This window comes from Hydra viridissima, unplaced genomic scaffold (assembly GCF_058129835.1).
Source record: "Hydra viridissima isolate aposymbiotic clone 2 unplaced genomic scaffold, HvirCarnegie_v1 scaffold_1, whole genome shotgun sequence".
Classification (NCBI taxonomy): Eukaryota; Metazoa; Cnidaria; class Hydrozoa; order Anthoathecata; family Hydridae; genus Hydra; species Hydra viridissima.
Genome location: NW_028324300.1, coordinates 16,900,668 through 16,916,976, shown reverse-complemented (window position 1 = coordinate 16,916,976; position 16,309 = coordinate 16,900,668). Strand labels below are relative to the sequence as shown.

Genomic DNA, 16,309 nt, shown 5'->3' with positions numbered 1-16,309 from the left:
ATACTTTGCTAATTTTTATTTGAAAAAATATTCAAAAACTACCTGAATTATAAGCTAGATCTAAAGGAGGAAAACTACGCTAACTTTTCTTTAAAAAAAATATTTAAAAACTACCTTAAACATAAGCTATATCCAAAAGAGGAAAACTATGCTAACTTTTCTTTAAAAAAATATTTAAAAACTACCTTAAACATAAGCTAGATCTAAAAGAGGAAAACTACGCTAACTTTTCTTTGAAAAAATACTCAAAAACTACCTTAAACATAAGCTAGATCTAAAAGAGGAAAACTACGCTAACTTTTCTTTGAAAAAATACTCAAAAACTACCTTAAACATAAGCTAGATCTAAAAGAGGAAAACTACGCTAACAATTCTTTGAAAAAATATTCGAAAACTACCTTTAAACATGATTTAGATTTAATAGATGAAAACTACGCTAACATTTCTTTGAAAAAACATTCAAAAACTACCTTTAAACATGATTTAAATTTAATAGATGAAAACTACGCTAACATTTCTTTGAAAAAACATTCAAAAACTACCTTTAAACATGATTTAAATTTAAAAAAGGAAAACTACGCTAACATTTCTTTGAAAAAATATTCAAAAAGTACCTTAATCGAAAGAGATAGCACACGAAATTAAAAAGTTGCATTTAGTCATCCGTTTCTTCTTCATCAAAGTAGCGAGGCGTTTATGCACTTTTTATTCTCTAAGTTATCTCTACTTACGCAAATGGCTTTTGTTTATTTCAATGTAAAACTTTTCAAAAGAGTATTTTGTTAAAGATTATGCTGCAGGGGCTGTGTAAGAAAACTCTGGTGACCTTTCTTTAAGAAAAAGCAACTAAAGTAGATGTGCGCCTAAGAAAATCCAAATTGCGATTCACTAAATTAAAAGACATATACAACAAACTTTAAAAGTGAAACTATTTTTACAAGCGTATTTGGTAAAGATGAAATGTTCTTATGACATTTTAACGTTACGAAAGGGATTTTCTTCTGTTCAAATATTTATTACAATTTAAAGTGTTAAATAATGTTACAGAAACGACCTAAAACGCCTGTTGTATTAATTTAAACGAACAAAATAGATAAAAAAAAAGAAAAACTATCATTAAAAAAAAAAAAGTAAAAAAAGAAAAGAAATAGAAGTTGAGGAAAAATAAAAATAAGAACTTCTAACAAAGAGCTCTTCTTTTTATTTTTCAGATTTTAGATGCTTAATTCCTTGAATGAAAAGTTGAACTGATGACTCACTACTAAGGTTGTTCCTAGCCTTCCGTTCTCAAACTAGGCCATTCTGAGAGGCTGTTTGATTAAGTACCGTTGATAGTAGTATCGCACGTAAGAGACTTCTAAAACTCTGATTATTATTAATTCCTGGAATGAAGAGATGACTTCATACTCACTAACGAGGTTGTTCTTAGCCATCCGTTCTTAAACTAAGCAAAACAGTGAAGTTGTTTGATTAAGTATCACAGTTTGCTGATTTGCACATGCACCATTGCCGAAACTGTGATGCTTGGTTCCTTGATTGGATTGAAGAAGCTCATCACCATGCATTTTACAAGCTGTCCGTTGTTATGTTTTGCAATTCAGTGGTTCTGTTTTGCAATTCATTTTCTGTTTGTTTAAGTATCATCGATGGTGGTGTCGTGCATGCAAACTTTCCGAAACTCTGATGCTTGTTTTTCTTGAATGGAGAGATGAGCTTATACTTTAGGTGACTTTTAAAACTGCAGTAATTAGTGCCTCGAATGGAAAAACGAACTCATTCATTACAGACCAAGGTTGTTCCTGGCCATCCGTTAACATATTAGGCAACAGTACAGCGAAGCTGTTTGTTTTACAAGCTTTTGTCGTTTCGAGAAATCACTACATTAAGCATTCGATGGTGATACACGACTGATGGCCAGGTTCTGATTTTCGAATGAAAAGAAGAGTCGCATCCGACCACCGGTCGGCTTTCGACGCAAAACAGCTGTACACACTCGTCCAACGATCCAGTGACTAACTGTTGCAACGAGAAAGTTAGCTTTATTTGTCGTGCAGATTGTCCGCTTTGACGTAAAATGCTAGAAATTTGCTGAACGCTCGGTTTGCGCCGCCCAAGAGTCATTCTGTTTCTGCGTTGCCAGCGTCTGTCGGCTAAATACAACTGTAGACTCCGCGCAAGCTTTTTCACCGCAAAAGTTGTACAGAGCCACACCGAAGGCTAAAATCGACTTTAAGGTCGAAGGTTAAAATCGACCCTAGAGGTTTGAAAACGACGTCACGAAATTTTCAAGACATCATCGAAGAAAATTACGGCGGCCAGATGCAACTCTTAGTACTAACTCTACTAATCTTAGTACGTTAAGCATTCCAGTCGAGAGATCAGACGTTTTTTCGTCACCTAAGAGACCGGCCGATGCGTTTGCGACGCTGCGGAAAGAAAGAAGATGGCAAACCACAGGGTTGTTACCGTAACAAACCTCCGTGAGTACCTCCATCTCGAGTGGCTTTTGAAGAAACGTTCGTTTTAAACTCAAAGGGATGGTTGTTAAAGCTCACAAACGCCTGGTTAACGATTTTCTAACGGCAGACACCGTGTTTACAATGGATACAGACCGATTAACTGAGCCCAAAGCGCAAGATCTATCAGAAAACTCCTCTAGGTCGATGCAACGAGACGACTAGACACGTGCGTCTAAAGGCATTTTACAATTGAAGGACGCCCCTCGTGGGCCCTTTAACCTTAACACTAAACTCCTGCTTGATATCCTCGTCCCCAGGTTTCCAAACCGTAACCCCAACCCCCTCTAATCCTAACCCCCTTACCCTCTAACTCTCCCCCCTCAAAAAAACAAAAAACATAAAAAAGCAAACAAAACGAAAAAAAAACTTGCTTCCCTCCTCACTTTTAGCTCTAGGATGCAACACCTTTTTGCCGCCCTCCGCTAGAAGGGAGTAGGGAGTAACGAAAGCTTGACATCAAAGTAGCGTTTCGTATGAGATTTGTTTGCCAAAATTTGAGCGTTTTTAAAAAAGCCAAGACTTCGTCAGAGGGGTTTCTTCTTTTCTCCTAAAGCTATCGATCGATTAAAAAGCTCAAAGCAAAGAAATTCAAAACAAAATACAAAAACGGGAAGTTTTAGTTTCTGCACCACAAGCCAAGCACTAGTTCAAACTGGAGATAATAAAAGGAAATCGAATGATCTCACTTCTCAAACCACTGAGCTGCCATTGGTCGGCAGTCTCTTGTTTGGAGACCATTGAGCTGCCATTGGTTGGCTGTTTAATCGTTGCGATTGGTCGGCAGTTTTATCGTTGGAGACCATTGAGAGATATAAAAGGAATTTTTTTTTTGAGCACAACATTAAACGTTAAATCGTTAGATGTTGTTATAAAGGCACCATTAGAATGCGATGTCCTCAAATATTTTCCTCGATATTTTAATAAGTAAACAAAAACAAAACTAAGTCTTGCAACTGGCGAAAACTTTCAATAAGCAAACAAAGCAACAACTTTCCTTTCGAGTTTTTTACATTTTAAACAAAAGACAAACAAAGAAAAAAAAAAAACAAACAAAAACAAAAACAAAAACAAAAAAACAAAACAAAAACAAAACAGAAAAGGGAGAATGAGTGAGTCGACTGATTTCGCTCAACTGTCTTAAACGAGAAGTCATAAACGTTTGCTTGTGCCAGCAAGTTGCAAATTAAGTTGTAAATGAACTGCACCGCAAAAGCTTAACCACAGTTTATTAAGCATATTAAGCCTTTGCTGACATGTTAAGACATTTTAAGCCTTTGCTATTATCATGAGGCTTTTGCTCCACGAGCCAAAAAAGTACGCTAGAGTTGACAAACTGCATCGCGGTCGAAAAGTGTAATTACGCCAACACTTTTATCCGTTTTAAGCATTTCGTTTTCGCACGAACAACAATTAAAGCAGCTCGTTGAGCTTAACGACGTTCGTATTTTTTTTCGAAGCCAAAACTTCGGCTATAAGTAGAATGAAGAGGCACTTCGAAAAACAACAAAGCTGTTCGCAGTCGATAGCAACGAGCGACAACATCTCTGCGAGTCTGGCATCAAGGTAAACAGTTTTTTTTTACATTTTCATTTGTAAGTGCCACTTTTGTGTACATTATGTATTCAAAAATTTCTTGCTGACGCTAGATTTTTCGTTTTCAATGAACAACAGTTGCAACCTCTAGTCGTTTGCTAAAACAGCTTGCTAGGACAACCAAATCAATCATATGTTGTGAAAATTTCTTTTTGTTCAACTGACTAAGGAAGATCGAGCGAACGCTTTTTTTTTTATAACTTGTTTGTATCATATTGCTATTAAGAAAACAGCGTTGTGTATACTAAACGTGACATAATTGGCAATTATCCGTAACTAAAAATAAGATAGAAATTACAAACTTGATACCATATTTTAATTACTCTAACAAAACTAGACGTCATCGCGTGAGAAAATAAATGTTCATAACACATAACCTATTTTTTTGTTTTTTTTTTCTTCTCTTTTTTCCTTTTAATCTCTTTTCTTTCGTCCAAAAAGCGTTTTGATTTTTGCCTCGCCACAAGCGATGAAATCGATAAAAAAACCTGCTCGGACATTCTCAATTCTCAACAACAAAAGCAATCAAAGTTCTAGCTCTCGAGCACGTGCGCCGACAGGTTGATGAAACCGTTCAAATATGCTCGATCGCTAGAATTTAAAGAAAGAAACAAGCCAGAAACAAACCAAAATAAAAAAAACAAAAACAAAAATGGACATCTTTAGAACGCTTAAATTTTATAAAATATTTTCCTCTGCGTTTTTAACCAGCTAAACTGTCGTAAAGTTTTTTCGGTGCAGTTCATTTAAAAAACTTAGTTTTCAACTTTTAAACGTTTTAGACTTCTCGTTTAAGGCAGTCGAAAGAAATGAGTCGACTCACTCTCTCTCTCCCTATTCGGTTTTGTTTTTGTTTATTTGTTTTTGTTTTTTCTTCGTTTGCCTTCGTTTGCCTTTGTTTGCTTTTGGAAAAGTTGTCGCCATGCGAGACTTAGTTTTTTTTTTTTTTTGCTCAAATTGAGCACAAGTGAGTTTCTAGTCTTGAAAGTGTGCAAAGTGTGGGCCAATCTGGTGGCTGGAGTGATGACACGTGAATGCTGGAAATTCCAGACTTTGAGCGGATTCAGCGTACATAGAAAGAAAATGTAGCATTCACGTGGGTCTCTCCTAAGCGTGCCATTGGTCGGTCTGCTGTCCTTAAGTACCCCCCTCCCCCCCCTCAACGTCACGTTTGCTCAACTTTCTCGGTCTTTGGCGCCCAGAGAAAGCTTGAGGAAGGATAAAAAATGGCGAGGTTTCGGTACTGCGTTTTCTGTTTTTCTTATTTGTTTTTGTTTGTTTGCTTGTTTGTTTGTTTGTTTGTTTGTTAATTTTTTTAATTTTTTTTTTTTTGTTTGTTTGTTTCGTTCGTTTGTTTGTTTGTTTGTTTCGTTTGCTTCGTTTGTTTTGTGATGTTTTGTTTTCCCTTCTTGATGGCACAAAACAGAAGCAAACAAGACTTTCGGTTATATTCGGTTATATTCGGTTCAATAAAAGTTTGTTGGTTTCTGCACAACAACAACAACAACCACAACAACAAAAGTCCCTCTGTCCCTCAAAAGCAGTTTCTCCTCTGTCCTAAAGAAGAGCCTCTTTGTAATCGATCTTGTCTGAATGCAGCTCTCCTTTTGCCTACAGGTTTTTATTCCAACCCTTTTGTTGTTGTTAGTGCCATGTTGTTGTTATTGTTATACTCTGTAAAAGCAGTTGTTGCTGTTGTACTTGTTTGTTGTTTCTAAAGACACTGTTGTTGCTGCTGTTAGCGCTGTTAGTAATCACCCACTTGGCTTGTATTTTTGTTTCTTGTTTTTGTTTTTTGTTTTATTTATAAACACTCTCTGAGTAAGTGATGCTGTTGCTGTTGTTGTTGTTACAGTTGCAATGAGTGTTTGTTAATGTTCCCCCACTTGGCTTGTACTTTTGTTTTCTGTTTTGTTTTGTTTTTTTTTTGTTTTTGTTTTTTTTTTCTCAACACTCTCTGAGTAAGTGATGCTGTTGCTGTAGTCGTTGTTATAGTTGCAATGAGTGTTTGTTAATGTTCACCAACTTGGCTTGTTTATAATCTATTTTATTTTATCAACACTCTCTGAGTCAGTGATGGTGTTGCTGTTGCTGTTGTCGTTATTATGCTTGCAATGGGAGTTGTTACTGTTCACCCACTTTGCTTGTTTTGTTTTTATTTCTTTATTTTATCAACACCCTTTGAGCCAGTGATGCTGTTGCTGTTGTTGTTGTTATAGTTGCAATGAGTGTTGTTAATGTTCACCCACTTTGCTTGTGTTTTTGTTTTTGTTTATCAACACCCTTTGTGTCAGTGATGCTGTTGCTGTTGTTCTTATTACAGTTGCAATGAGTGTTTGTTAATGTTCACCAACTTGGCTTGTTTATAATCTATTTTGTTTTATCAACACTCTCTGAGTCAGTGATGCTGATGCTGTTGTTGTTATTGTGCTTGCAATAAGTGTTGCTAATGTTCACCCACTTTGCTTGTTTTGTTTGTGCTTTTGTTTTTGTTTATCAACACCCTTTGAGTCACTGATGCTGTTGCTGTTGGTGTTATTATAGTTGCAATGAGTGTTAATGTTCACCCACTTTGCTTGCTTTGTTTGTTTGTTGCTTTTTTTTTTTATCAACACCCTGCGAGTTAGTGATGCTGTTGCTGCTTTTGTCATTTTACTTGTATTTATAGTTGTTACTGTTCAGCCACTTTGCTTGTTTTTTAATCTGTTTTATTTTATCACCACTCTCTGAGTCAGTGATGATGTTGCTGATGCTGTTGTTGTTATTTTACTTGCAATGATAGCTGTTACTGTTCAGCCACTTTGCTTGTTTTGTTTGTTTGTTTGTTTGTTTTTTTTATCAATATCCTCTGAGTAAGTGATGCTGTTGCTGTTGTTGTTGTTATAGTTGCAATGAGTGTTTGTTAATGTTCCCCCCCTTGGCTTGTACTTCTGTTTTCTGTTTTGTTTTGTTTTTGTTTTTTTTGTTGTTTTTTTTCTCAACACTCTCTGAGTAAGTGATGCTGTTGCTGTAGTCGTTGTTATAGTTGCAATGAGTGTTTGTTAATGTTCACAAACTTGGCATGTTTATAATCTATTTTATTTTATCAACACTCTCTGAGTCAGTGATGCTGATGCTGTTGTTGTTATTATGCTTGCAATAAGTGTTGTTAATGTTCACCCACTCTGCTTGTTTTGTTTGTGCCTTTGTTTTTGTTTATCAACACCCTTTGAGTCACTGATGCTGTTGCTGTTGGTGTTATTATAGTTGCAATGAGTGTTAATGTTCACCCACTTTGCTTGCTTTATTTGTTTGTTGCTTTTTTTTTTATCAACACCCTGCGAGTTAGTGATGCTGTTGCTGCTTTTGTCATTTTACTTGTATTTATAGTTGTTACTGTTTAGCCACTTTGCTTGTTTTTTAATCTGTTTTATTTTATCACCACTCTCTGAGTCAGTGATGATGTTGCTGATGCTGTTGTTGTTATTTTACTTGCAATGATAGCTGTTACTGTTCAGCCACTTTGCTTGTTTTTTTTTTGTTTTTGTTTTGTTTGTTTGTTTGTTTGTTTTTTTATATATCCTCTGAGTTAGTGATGCTGTTGTTGTTATTATGCTTTCAATGAGAGCTGTTACTGTTCACCCACTTTGTTTGTTTATAATCTGTTTTATTTTATCAACACTCTCTGAGTCAGTGATGCTGATGCTGATGCTGTTGTTGTTATTATGCTTGCAGTGAGAGTTGTTACTGTTCACCCACTTTGCTTGCTTATTGTCTATTTTATTTTGTCAACACTCTCTGAGTCAGTGATGCTGATGCTGATGCTGTTGTTGTTATTATGCTTGCAATGAGAGTTGTTACTGTTCACCCAATTTGCTTGTTTTGTTTTTTTATTTGTTTTTTTGTTTGTTTTTGTTTTGCTTGTTTTTTTTTATCAATACCCTCTGAGTCAGTGATGCTGTTGCTGTTGTTGTTGTTGTTGTTATAGTTGCAATGAGTGTTTGTTAATGTTCCCCCACTTGGCTTGTACTTTTGTTTTCTTTTTTGTTATGTCAACACTCTCTGAGTCAGTGATGCTGATGCTGTTGTTATTATGCTTGCAATGAGAGTTGTTACTGTTGTAGTTATGTCTGTCATTTGTCCTTGTTAGCAAGTTCTATTTGCCCTCTCTTGCCTTTTTTCAACACAGTTTCTTTCTTTGAGTCATATGGTTGCGAGATCCTCTCAAACTCCATCTCTTTATTTATTTGTTTCTTTTTTTTTTTTTTTTTTCTCATTCTCCTTCTCATAATAGCAATCACTGCTGCCACCATGCATGTAATGCTAGTTGCTCTCATTCTTTTTCATTTGCTAGTGGAAACTTTGTTTCTTCTTGTTGCTCTCTTTTCTTTCTTTTTTCTCTTTTGCAGAGGATTCGAAAAAACACAGCTCTTCCCTGCAGTTGTAAACATTCCAGGATTCCAGGATGCAGGCAGAAGAAAAACACTCTCACTAACTGTCTTCTTTTTTTTAGCATAAACCGTTGCAAACAAACACCTGAACATGTCTTCTTCACAAGAAAACAACACTGTTGTTGCCCCTTCTCCGAACTCTAAAGCGAAAAAAAAGAAAAGAAGGCAGTCACAAGAACAGAGAGACTTAAAGCTCAAAAACAAAGTCAGGGCCGCATTAGTTGCAGCGTGTGGCTCCGTAAACAGGGTTGTACCTTTCTATGGTACCAAGAAGAGGTACGCTGTTAGCTGTCCGATGCCTTTGTGCAAACATTCCTCCACAAGCATTAAAAGACACTTGACTAAAAAAGATCATTCTTGGACTTTGGATGAAGCTTCCATCTTTTACTCTGCAATGGTCAGGAAGTTTCAGCATGCTCGTCTCGAACGCAAGTCCGGCTGTCCAAAACCTTACCCCTGTTTGCAATGTTGGAAGTATTACGACCGACTGGACATACACTTGAAAGAGACTCATTTCTACGATTCCAAGACGATCAAACAAAAGATTGCAGAGGCAAAGCGATACGACAACGACAAGCTCTATGTCCCTCAATTTATTCGACCTGCCTTCTTTGGTATTAAGCCAGTAGCTGAACAAGCGTCTGCATCAGGCTCTGCATCCTCTGCTCCTGGGCCTTCCTCCTCTTTTTCTTCTCCGGTTCTTTCCTCTGATCCTCTTTTAAGCTTGCCCTCATCAGTTGCTGGTTCGTCCGAGGCTCCTTCTGCAAACCACTGCACCTCTGTAGAAAACAAAGAGCTGAACACCGAATCCGTCCTAGACTCTGATTTTAATTCCTTAAAGCACTTGGTTTCCAACTCCTCCGTCTTGACAGAAGATAAGAGACTCTTGTTTCAGCTGGACAAAGATGCTTTTCACTTTTATTACCAGTCAGCAGATGAGCTCTTCAGAGATTTTGAAAAGTGGCTTGTGGTAGCCAACAACAACACTTTGTCACAAGCAAAGATCTACAAAAATGCAGTTGTTGAAATATTGACATGTTGTGACAGCACGCTGACGCTGCACCCGAACGCTCTCACCAATTCCAACGTTTTGGAGGATAGATACTTTTCCATGCACTTTAAAAACATTCAGCTCAATTCCAAGCTGAGTGAACTTGACCAAACAAAAGCCATGTCTTGTCACACGTTGTACAACCGCCTTGTCTACCTTTGTCTCCTGTTTCGTTTCAGTGAAGCCAGGAATGTCTATTTCGGACTTTCTCATGAGGCCATCCGACGTTTGCGCTGCAAGGTGGAGGAGTTACAAAAAGTGCTGAGGCCCTTTCGTTCTTTGAGGAGGAGCCTTGTGAAAAGCAAAAAATGCATCAACATCATCAATGTCAGTTTGCTGAACGAATATGGCAAGTCTGCATACGTAAGACAGTTAGTGGAATCGATTAGAAAGCCGTCTCTTACACCGACTAGAGACAATGCTGTGTCTCTACGAAACCATCTTCTGCTCTCTGTCACTGTAATTAACAGTTTAAGAAAATCTAACATTGCTCTTTTAAACATTAGAGACTACATGGCTGCTGAGAAGAGTGAGTGTGGATATTGCATTGTGCAAGAGCGCTACAAAACAGCATACAAGTACGGAGCCAAAAACATTCTAGTGCCGAACGACTTGAAAGTGTTGATCGATATTTATTTGCTGAGATACAGAGACCTTCTTGTCAACGACTCTCACTACATGGCTGCAGACACCAAGACTGTTTTGGAGTTGAGCGACTGCTACAGGCCCCTTTTTCCATCGATGAGACCCAACAAAGACGAATGTGTGACACTCGGTGCAACTAGAGTGCCTGTTTACCAGATGGGTTCCTCTGCTATCTCCTCTTGCCTGACGTCCTGCTTCAGAAAAAGCCAAGTAAACATTCCCATGAAGCGTCTTACTCCCACTTGCATTCGCGGTTCGATAGCCACTTACTTTGCCAACAACAGCAAAGAAGATCGCGAGCGGTTTGCTACACTCTACATGAAGCACAGCAGGAACACAATGGATAGCTTTTATGTGTCCCAGTGGAACGCTGCAGAGGAGTTGCGCTTTGCCCTGGGCATCGGACAGTCCTTCGGAGTCATAGAGTCTTTGACTGTTGAAAAGTCTGAGAGACCACCAAAGAAGGAGAAGGATGTGATGGACTGGCTCCAAACTAATGCAGAGGAGTACGGTTTTCATGAGGTTGAGGACATCTTTGAGGAAGATTTAGACTCCGGTTCTGACTCTGAAGAATGTGCTGCTACTTTCAGCTGTACCACAGTGGTTCCGTTTTCTCCAGCTGTAGAAAACAATGTTCCTTTAGAGGATAGCAACGACCATGCCGTAGATTTCTTGTGTGAACCTACCTCAACTCCTGTTTCGTCTGTTCCATCTGAACAAACAATCGCTGGTCCAGTTCTTGAACTATCCCCTGCTCTTGCACAACTAGTTCCTAACGAACAAGCTGTTTGTATGGATGTAGATCAGACTCTAGCTGTTCCTGTTGGCACAGCTTGTTCTCCTCTTGCATTAACATTATTTCCTGATGAACCGGATTTTATTGAACACCATGCAAAACTTTCTCCAGTTTACTTTAATGAGCAAGTGGTTGCCAAACCTGTTTCTGCTTCTCCTTCTCAGCAAGTCGCTTTCTGTCCTTCAAAAGAGGTCTTTTCTGTTCCTCTGACTCCTAGCCTTGTTGCTTTTCAGCAAACATTGGCCAAACCCAGTTTGTTTCTTTCATCTGATCCAGTTTCAGCTGTTCCTGTCCAACAGGCTGGTACTGTTCTTGCAAAGCAGCTCTCACCTTATGCTGTTCAATCTGTTGGTAGCCTATTTAGCCAAAGTCTTGCCTCTACATCCAGAGGTAAATTCTTTTTGATTTTTGATTTTTGATTTTTATGCAAATCTCAACACGCTTTCAAAAAATGAAAATGCCCAAATCAACTCCTTGCCCTATTGTTATTGTTAGAGCTGTAAAAAAAACAAAACAAAACAAAAAAACAACACAGAAGTGTGTATGTATTTGTTGCAGGACTAATTCTGTGATTGCTTAAATGTTTATACAAGTGAATGATACTAAAACTGATTATGTTTTAGAAGTAAAAGATCCAAGAAGAAAAAAAATCAAGTTGGAAATGCCATCTTTCACTCAAGAACTCATCGGTAATGTAAAACCTAATTTATACAAAGATATATAAACACAAACCTCTTCTTGCACAATTTCAGATGGTTAACTGTTAACAAAAACTAGCCATCATTGCTAAGTGCACTTTTAGAAAGTTGTGTCTACCCGATTTCTAATGATGAAGTTAGAAACATCACCGTTAGAAATCATGCACAGCTTGTTATCATCTCTAACACTTAGAAACTGTTGATGGTTTTTATGAATTAGAAAAATGAACATGGTTTTATTTTATTTCAGGATCAACTCAGCCAAGAACAAAGGAAAACAAAGCAGAAGTTAGCCAATGCCATTTAGGTAATCTTTCAAAAACCAGTTATTGCTATCAGTGCAAACAATAAGGTCAACAAAAAAAAAATAAATAAAAAAACAGAATAAATCTTGTCTTACTTCAGAACCAAATGAATATTTGATTTAATCACTTTGTGTTATGACTTGAGTTTGTAAAATTTTAGATGAAATAGTTGAAGAGCTGAATGCTTGCCCTGGCCACAACGAATGGTTCAACACCAGAAGTTTTCCACGATGTGCAGCTTTGGTGTTGGCATACATCTTGCAAGACGTGTTTACAGATGTAAGCTCAAGTTGCTCGTACAAAGATTACCTTGGCATCTTGGCAAATCATAGCAGTGACAAGCTCATTCATGTCTTGCAAAAGTACTCCTACCAAAGCCATATTAAAGACAAAATTAAAAACATGAAGCTAAAAATTCAAAAAGAGGGTAGTTTAGAAAAGTTTGTTCAATATGGCAATATCGTGAAACCATTTATGTAGTTTAGATAAGTTTGTTCAGTTTGGCAATAAAGATGGGCCTTTTGTGTAGTTTGTTTTATCTATGCTTTTGCAAATATTTTTATCTGTTTCGCTAAAGACATAATAAACAAGAAGTTCTGTTAAACTGTTCTCACATTTCTTATTTAAAGATAGTTCAAACTTTTTTTTATCTTTAAAAAAAAAAAAAAGAAGTCGTTTTGTTATTCTGTGAAAACTTTTAATAGAGTTGCATTTAGAATTACTTCTGATGTTTTTAAGAGTTTGTTAAAAAGCAAAATAATATTTCCTGTGATGTTAAACTGCATAAGTGAAATTTAAAAAAGGAAAACTGCTCCAACCATTTTTCGGAAAAAGAAATCAAAAAGTTCCTTATTTTAAAAGATCTAGACATCCATTTCTTCTTCAGCAAAATAGCGAGGCTTTTTTATGAACTCTTACTCTCTATTTTTTCATATCTTTACACAAAGGATTTTGTTTAGATCAATGTAAACATACATAGAAGTATATTATGTTTTTTTTTTTTTTTTTGTTTTTATGCAGTCTAACTTTTGTTTCACTTCTATTTTATTTTACGTTTATCTTGTATTTTATCATGCCTTATTGGTTTTTGCGTTTTGTGATGTCAAGCTGCGTAAGCTAAACTTAAAAGGGGAAAACTACGCTAACTTTTCTTTGAAAAAATATTCAAGAAGTACCTTAAACGAAAGAGAAAGCACACGAATCTTGCCATCCAATTCTTCTTCTGCAAAGTAGCGAGGCTTTTTATGTACTTTTGCTCTCTAATTTATCTCTATTTACGCAAAGGGTTTTATTTCAATGTAAACACGTATAAAAGAATACTTTGTTAAAAATAATGTTAAAGGAGTTGCGTAAAAAAAAACGTCTGAATAAAGTTTCTTTACAAAAAAAACAACTAAGAAACAAGCGCGCCTAAGAAAAACCAGATCGCGATTCACTAAGTCAAAAAACGAAAGAAACAAAGTTTAAAAGGTCTTTCTAGACAACAAATTCTATTTTTGGCAATGCAGTTTTTGTATTTATGCAACCTAACTTTTGTTTGACTTCTATTTTATTTTACGTTTACCTTGTATTTTATCTTGCCTTTTTGTGTTTTTTGATGTCAAGCTACATAATCTAAACTTAAAAGAAGGAAACTAGGCTAACTTTTCTAGTAGAATATTATGTTGTTGGTTTTGTATGCAGCCTAACTTTAGTTTCATCTATATTTTATTTTGCGTTTATCTTATATTTTATCTTGTCTTTTTGAGTTTTGTATTTTGTGATGTCAAGCTACATAATTTAAACTTAAAAGAAGAAAACTAGGCTAACTTTTCTTTGAAAAATTGTTCAAAAACTACCTTACACCGATAGAGATAGCTCACGAATTTAAAAAGTTGCATCTATTCATCTTCTTCTTCAGCAAAGTAAAGCTTTTTATGCACTTTTACTCTCTAACTTACCTATATTTGCGTAAAGGATTTTATTTAATTCAATTTAAACATAACTAGTAGAATATTATGTTGTTGGTTTTGTATGCAGCCTAACTTTAGTTTCATCTATATTTTATTTTGCGTTTATCTTATATTTTATCTTGTCTTTTTGAGTTTTATATTTTGTGATGTCAAGCTACATAAGCTAAACTTTAAAGAGGAAATTTACGCTAACCTGTCTTTGAAAAACTATTCAAAAACTACCTTTAACAAAGTAGCGAGGCTTTTTATGCGCTTTTACTCTCTAACATACCTATTTTTGCGCAAAGGATTTTATTTAATTCAATTTAAACATGCCTAGTAGATTATTATGTTGTTGGTTTTTTATGCAGCCTAACTTTAGCTACATCTATTTTTCATTTTACGTTTGTCTTATATTTTATTTTATCTTTTTGTGTTCTGTGATGTCAAGCTACATAAGCTAATGTTAAAAGAGGAAAGCTGCGCTAACCTTTCTTTGAAAAACTATTCGAAATCTATTTTTGAGATAATCTAGATTTAAAAGAGGAACACTACGCTAATTTTGCTTTGAAAAAACTCTCGAAAACTAACTTATTCGATAGAGATAGCACACAAATTTAAAAAATTGTATCTACTCATCCACTTCTTCTACAGCAAAGTACTGAGGCTTTTTATGCACTTTTATTCTCTAACATACCTATATTTGCGCAAAGGATTTTATTTAACTCAATGTAAACATACATAGAAGAGTATTGTTACCCGTTTGTTTTATGCAGCCTAACTTTAGTTTCATCTATACATTATATTGCGTTTACCTTATATTTTATCTTGCCTTTGTTAGTTTTGTGTTTTGTTATGTCAAGCTTCATAATCTAATCTTAAAAGGGGAAAACTGCGCTAACTTTTCTTTGAAAAAGTACTCAAAAAGGACCTAAATCGATATAGATAGCTCACAATTTTAAAAAGTTGCATATAGTCATCTTCTTCTTCAGCAAAGTATCGAGGCTTTTTATGGATTTTTACTCTAACTTTCCTATATTTGCGCAAAGGACATTATTTAATTCAACTTAAACATGCCTAGTAGATTATTATGTTGTTGGTTTTTTATGCAGTCTAAACTTTGTTACATCTATATTTTACGATTAACTTATATTTTATCTTGCCTTTTTGAGCTTTGTGTTCTGTGATGTCAAGCTACATAGTCTAAACATAAAAGAGGAAAACTACGCTAAACTTGCTTTGAAAAACTATTCAAAAACTACCTTTAACAAAGTAGCGAGGCTTTTCATGCACTTTTACTCTCTAACATACCTACATTTGCGCAAAGGATTTTATTTAATTCAATTTAAACATGCCTAGTAGATTATTATGTTGTTGGTTTTTTATGCAGCCTAACTTTAGTTTCATCTATATTATGTTTTAGGTTTATCATATATTTTATCTTTTCTTTTTGAGTTTTGAGTTTTGTGATGCCAAGCAACTTAAGCTAAACTTAAAAGTGGAATGCTACGCTAACCTTTCTTTGAAAATCTATTCATAAACTACCCTAGACAAAAGCTAGATTTAAAAGAGGAAAACTACACTATTTTTACTTTGAAAAAACTTTCGAAAACTACCTTAATCGATAGAGATAGCACACGATTTTAAAAAATTGCATATAGTCATCCACTACTTCTGCAGCAAAGTAGCGAGGCTCTTTATGCACTTTTTCTCACTAGTTTGCTTATATTTACGCAAAGGAATTCATTTAATTCAATCCAAACATATATAGAAGATTATTATGTTACGATTTTTTTTTTCTTTTATGCAGCCTAACATTTATTTCACCTACATTTTATTTTACGATTAACTTTTATATTACCTTTCCTTTTAGTGTTTTGTGTTTTGTGATGTCAAGCTACATAAGCCAAACTTTAAAGAGGAAAACTACGCTAAGCTTTCTTTGAAAAACTATTCAAAAACTACCTTAAACAAAGTAGCGAGGCTTTTTATGCACTTTTACTCTCTAACATACCTACATTTGTGCATAGGGTTTTATTAGATTCTAGTAGGTTATTACGTTGTTGTTTTTTTATGCAGTCTAACTTTAGCTTCATCTATATTTTATTTTACGTTTATCTTATATTTTATTTTGTCTTTTTGAATTTTGTGTTTTGTGATGTCAAGCTACATAAGCTAAACTTAAAAGAGGAAAGCTACGCTAACCTTTCTTTGAAAAGCTGTTCAAAAACTACCTTAGACATAATCTAGATTTAAAAGAGAAAGACTACGCTATTTTTGCTTTGAAAAATCTTTCGAAAACTACCTTAATCGATAGAGATAGCACAGGATTTTAAAAAGT

General features: G+C 35.4%; 1 protein-coding gene across 2 annotated transcripts; it reads left to right on the top strand.

Annotated features, from left to right (window-relative positions):
- Positions 1-5,298: 5,298 nt before the first annotated feature.
- Positions 5,299-12,565, top strand: LOC149893623 (uncharacterized). Of its 2 annotated transcripts, XM_090091562.1 has the most exons (5): positions 5,299-5,352; positions 8,605-11,424; positions 11,658-11,723; positions 11,983-12,039; positions 12,198-12,565. In XM_090091562.1, exons 2-5 carry the CDS (start codon positions 8,634-8,636, stop codon positions 12,515-12,517), a joined length of 3,234 nt encoding a protein of 1,077 aa, XP_089947688.1. In that variant the 5' UTR covers positions 5,299-5,352; positions 8,605-8,633; the 3' UTR covers positions 12,518-12,565. The 2 variants fall into 2 exon arrangements, with proteins under 2 accessions (XP_089947688.1, XP_089947690.1); XM_090091564.1 differs by having other exon boundaries at positions 5,319-11,424.
- The last annotated feature ends 3,744 nt before the right edge of the window (positions 12,566-16,309 follow it).

Excerpts from the sequence above, each read along its gene's own strand:
- LOC149893623 (XM_090091562.1), top strand. The coding sequence starts at position 8,634 with ATGTCTTCTTCACAAGAAAACAACACTGTTGTTGCCCCTTCTCCGAAC. Across the intron at positions 11,724-11,982 it reads TTTCACTCAAGAACTCATCG|GATCAACTCAGCCAAGAACA; the intron begins GTAATGTAAAAC and ends ATTTTATTTCAG. Across the intron at positions 12,040-12,197 it reads AGTTAGCCAATGCCATTTAG|ATGAAATAGTTGAAGAGCTG; the intron begins GTAATCTTTCAA and ends GTAAAATTTTAG.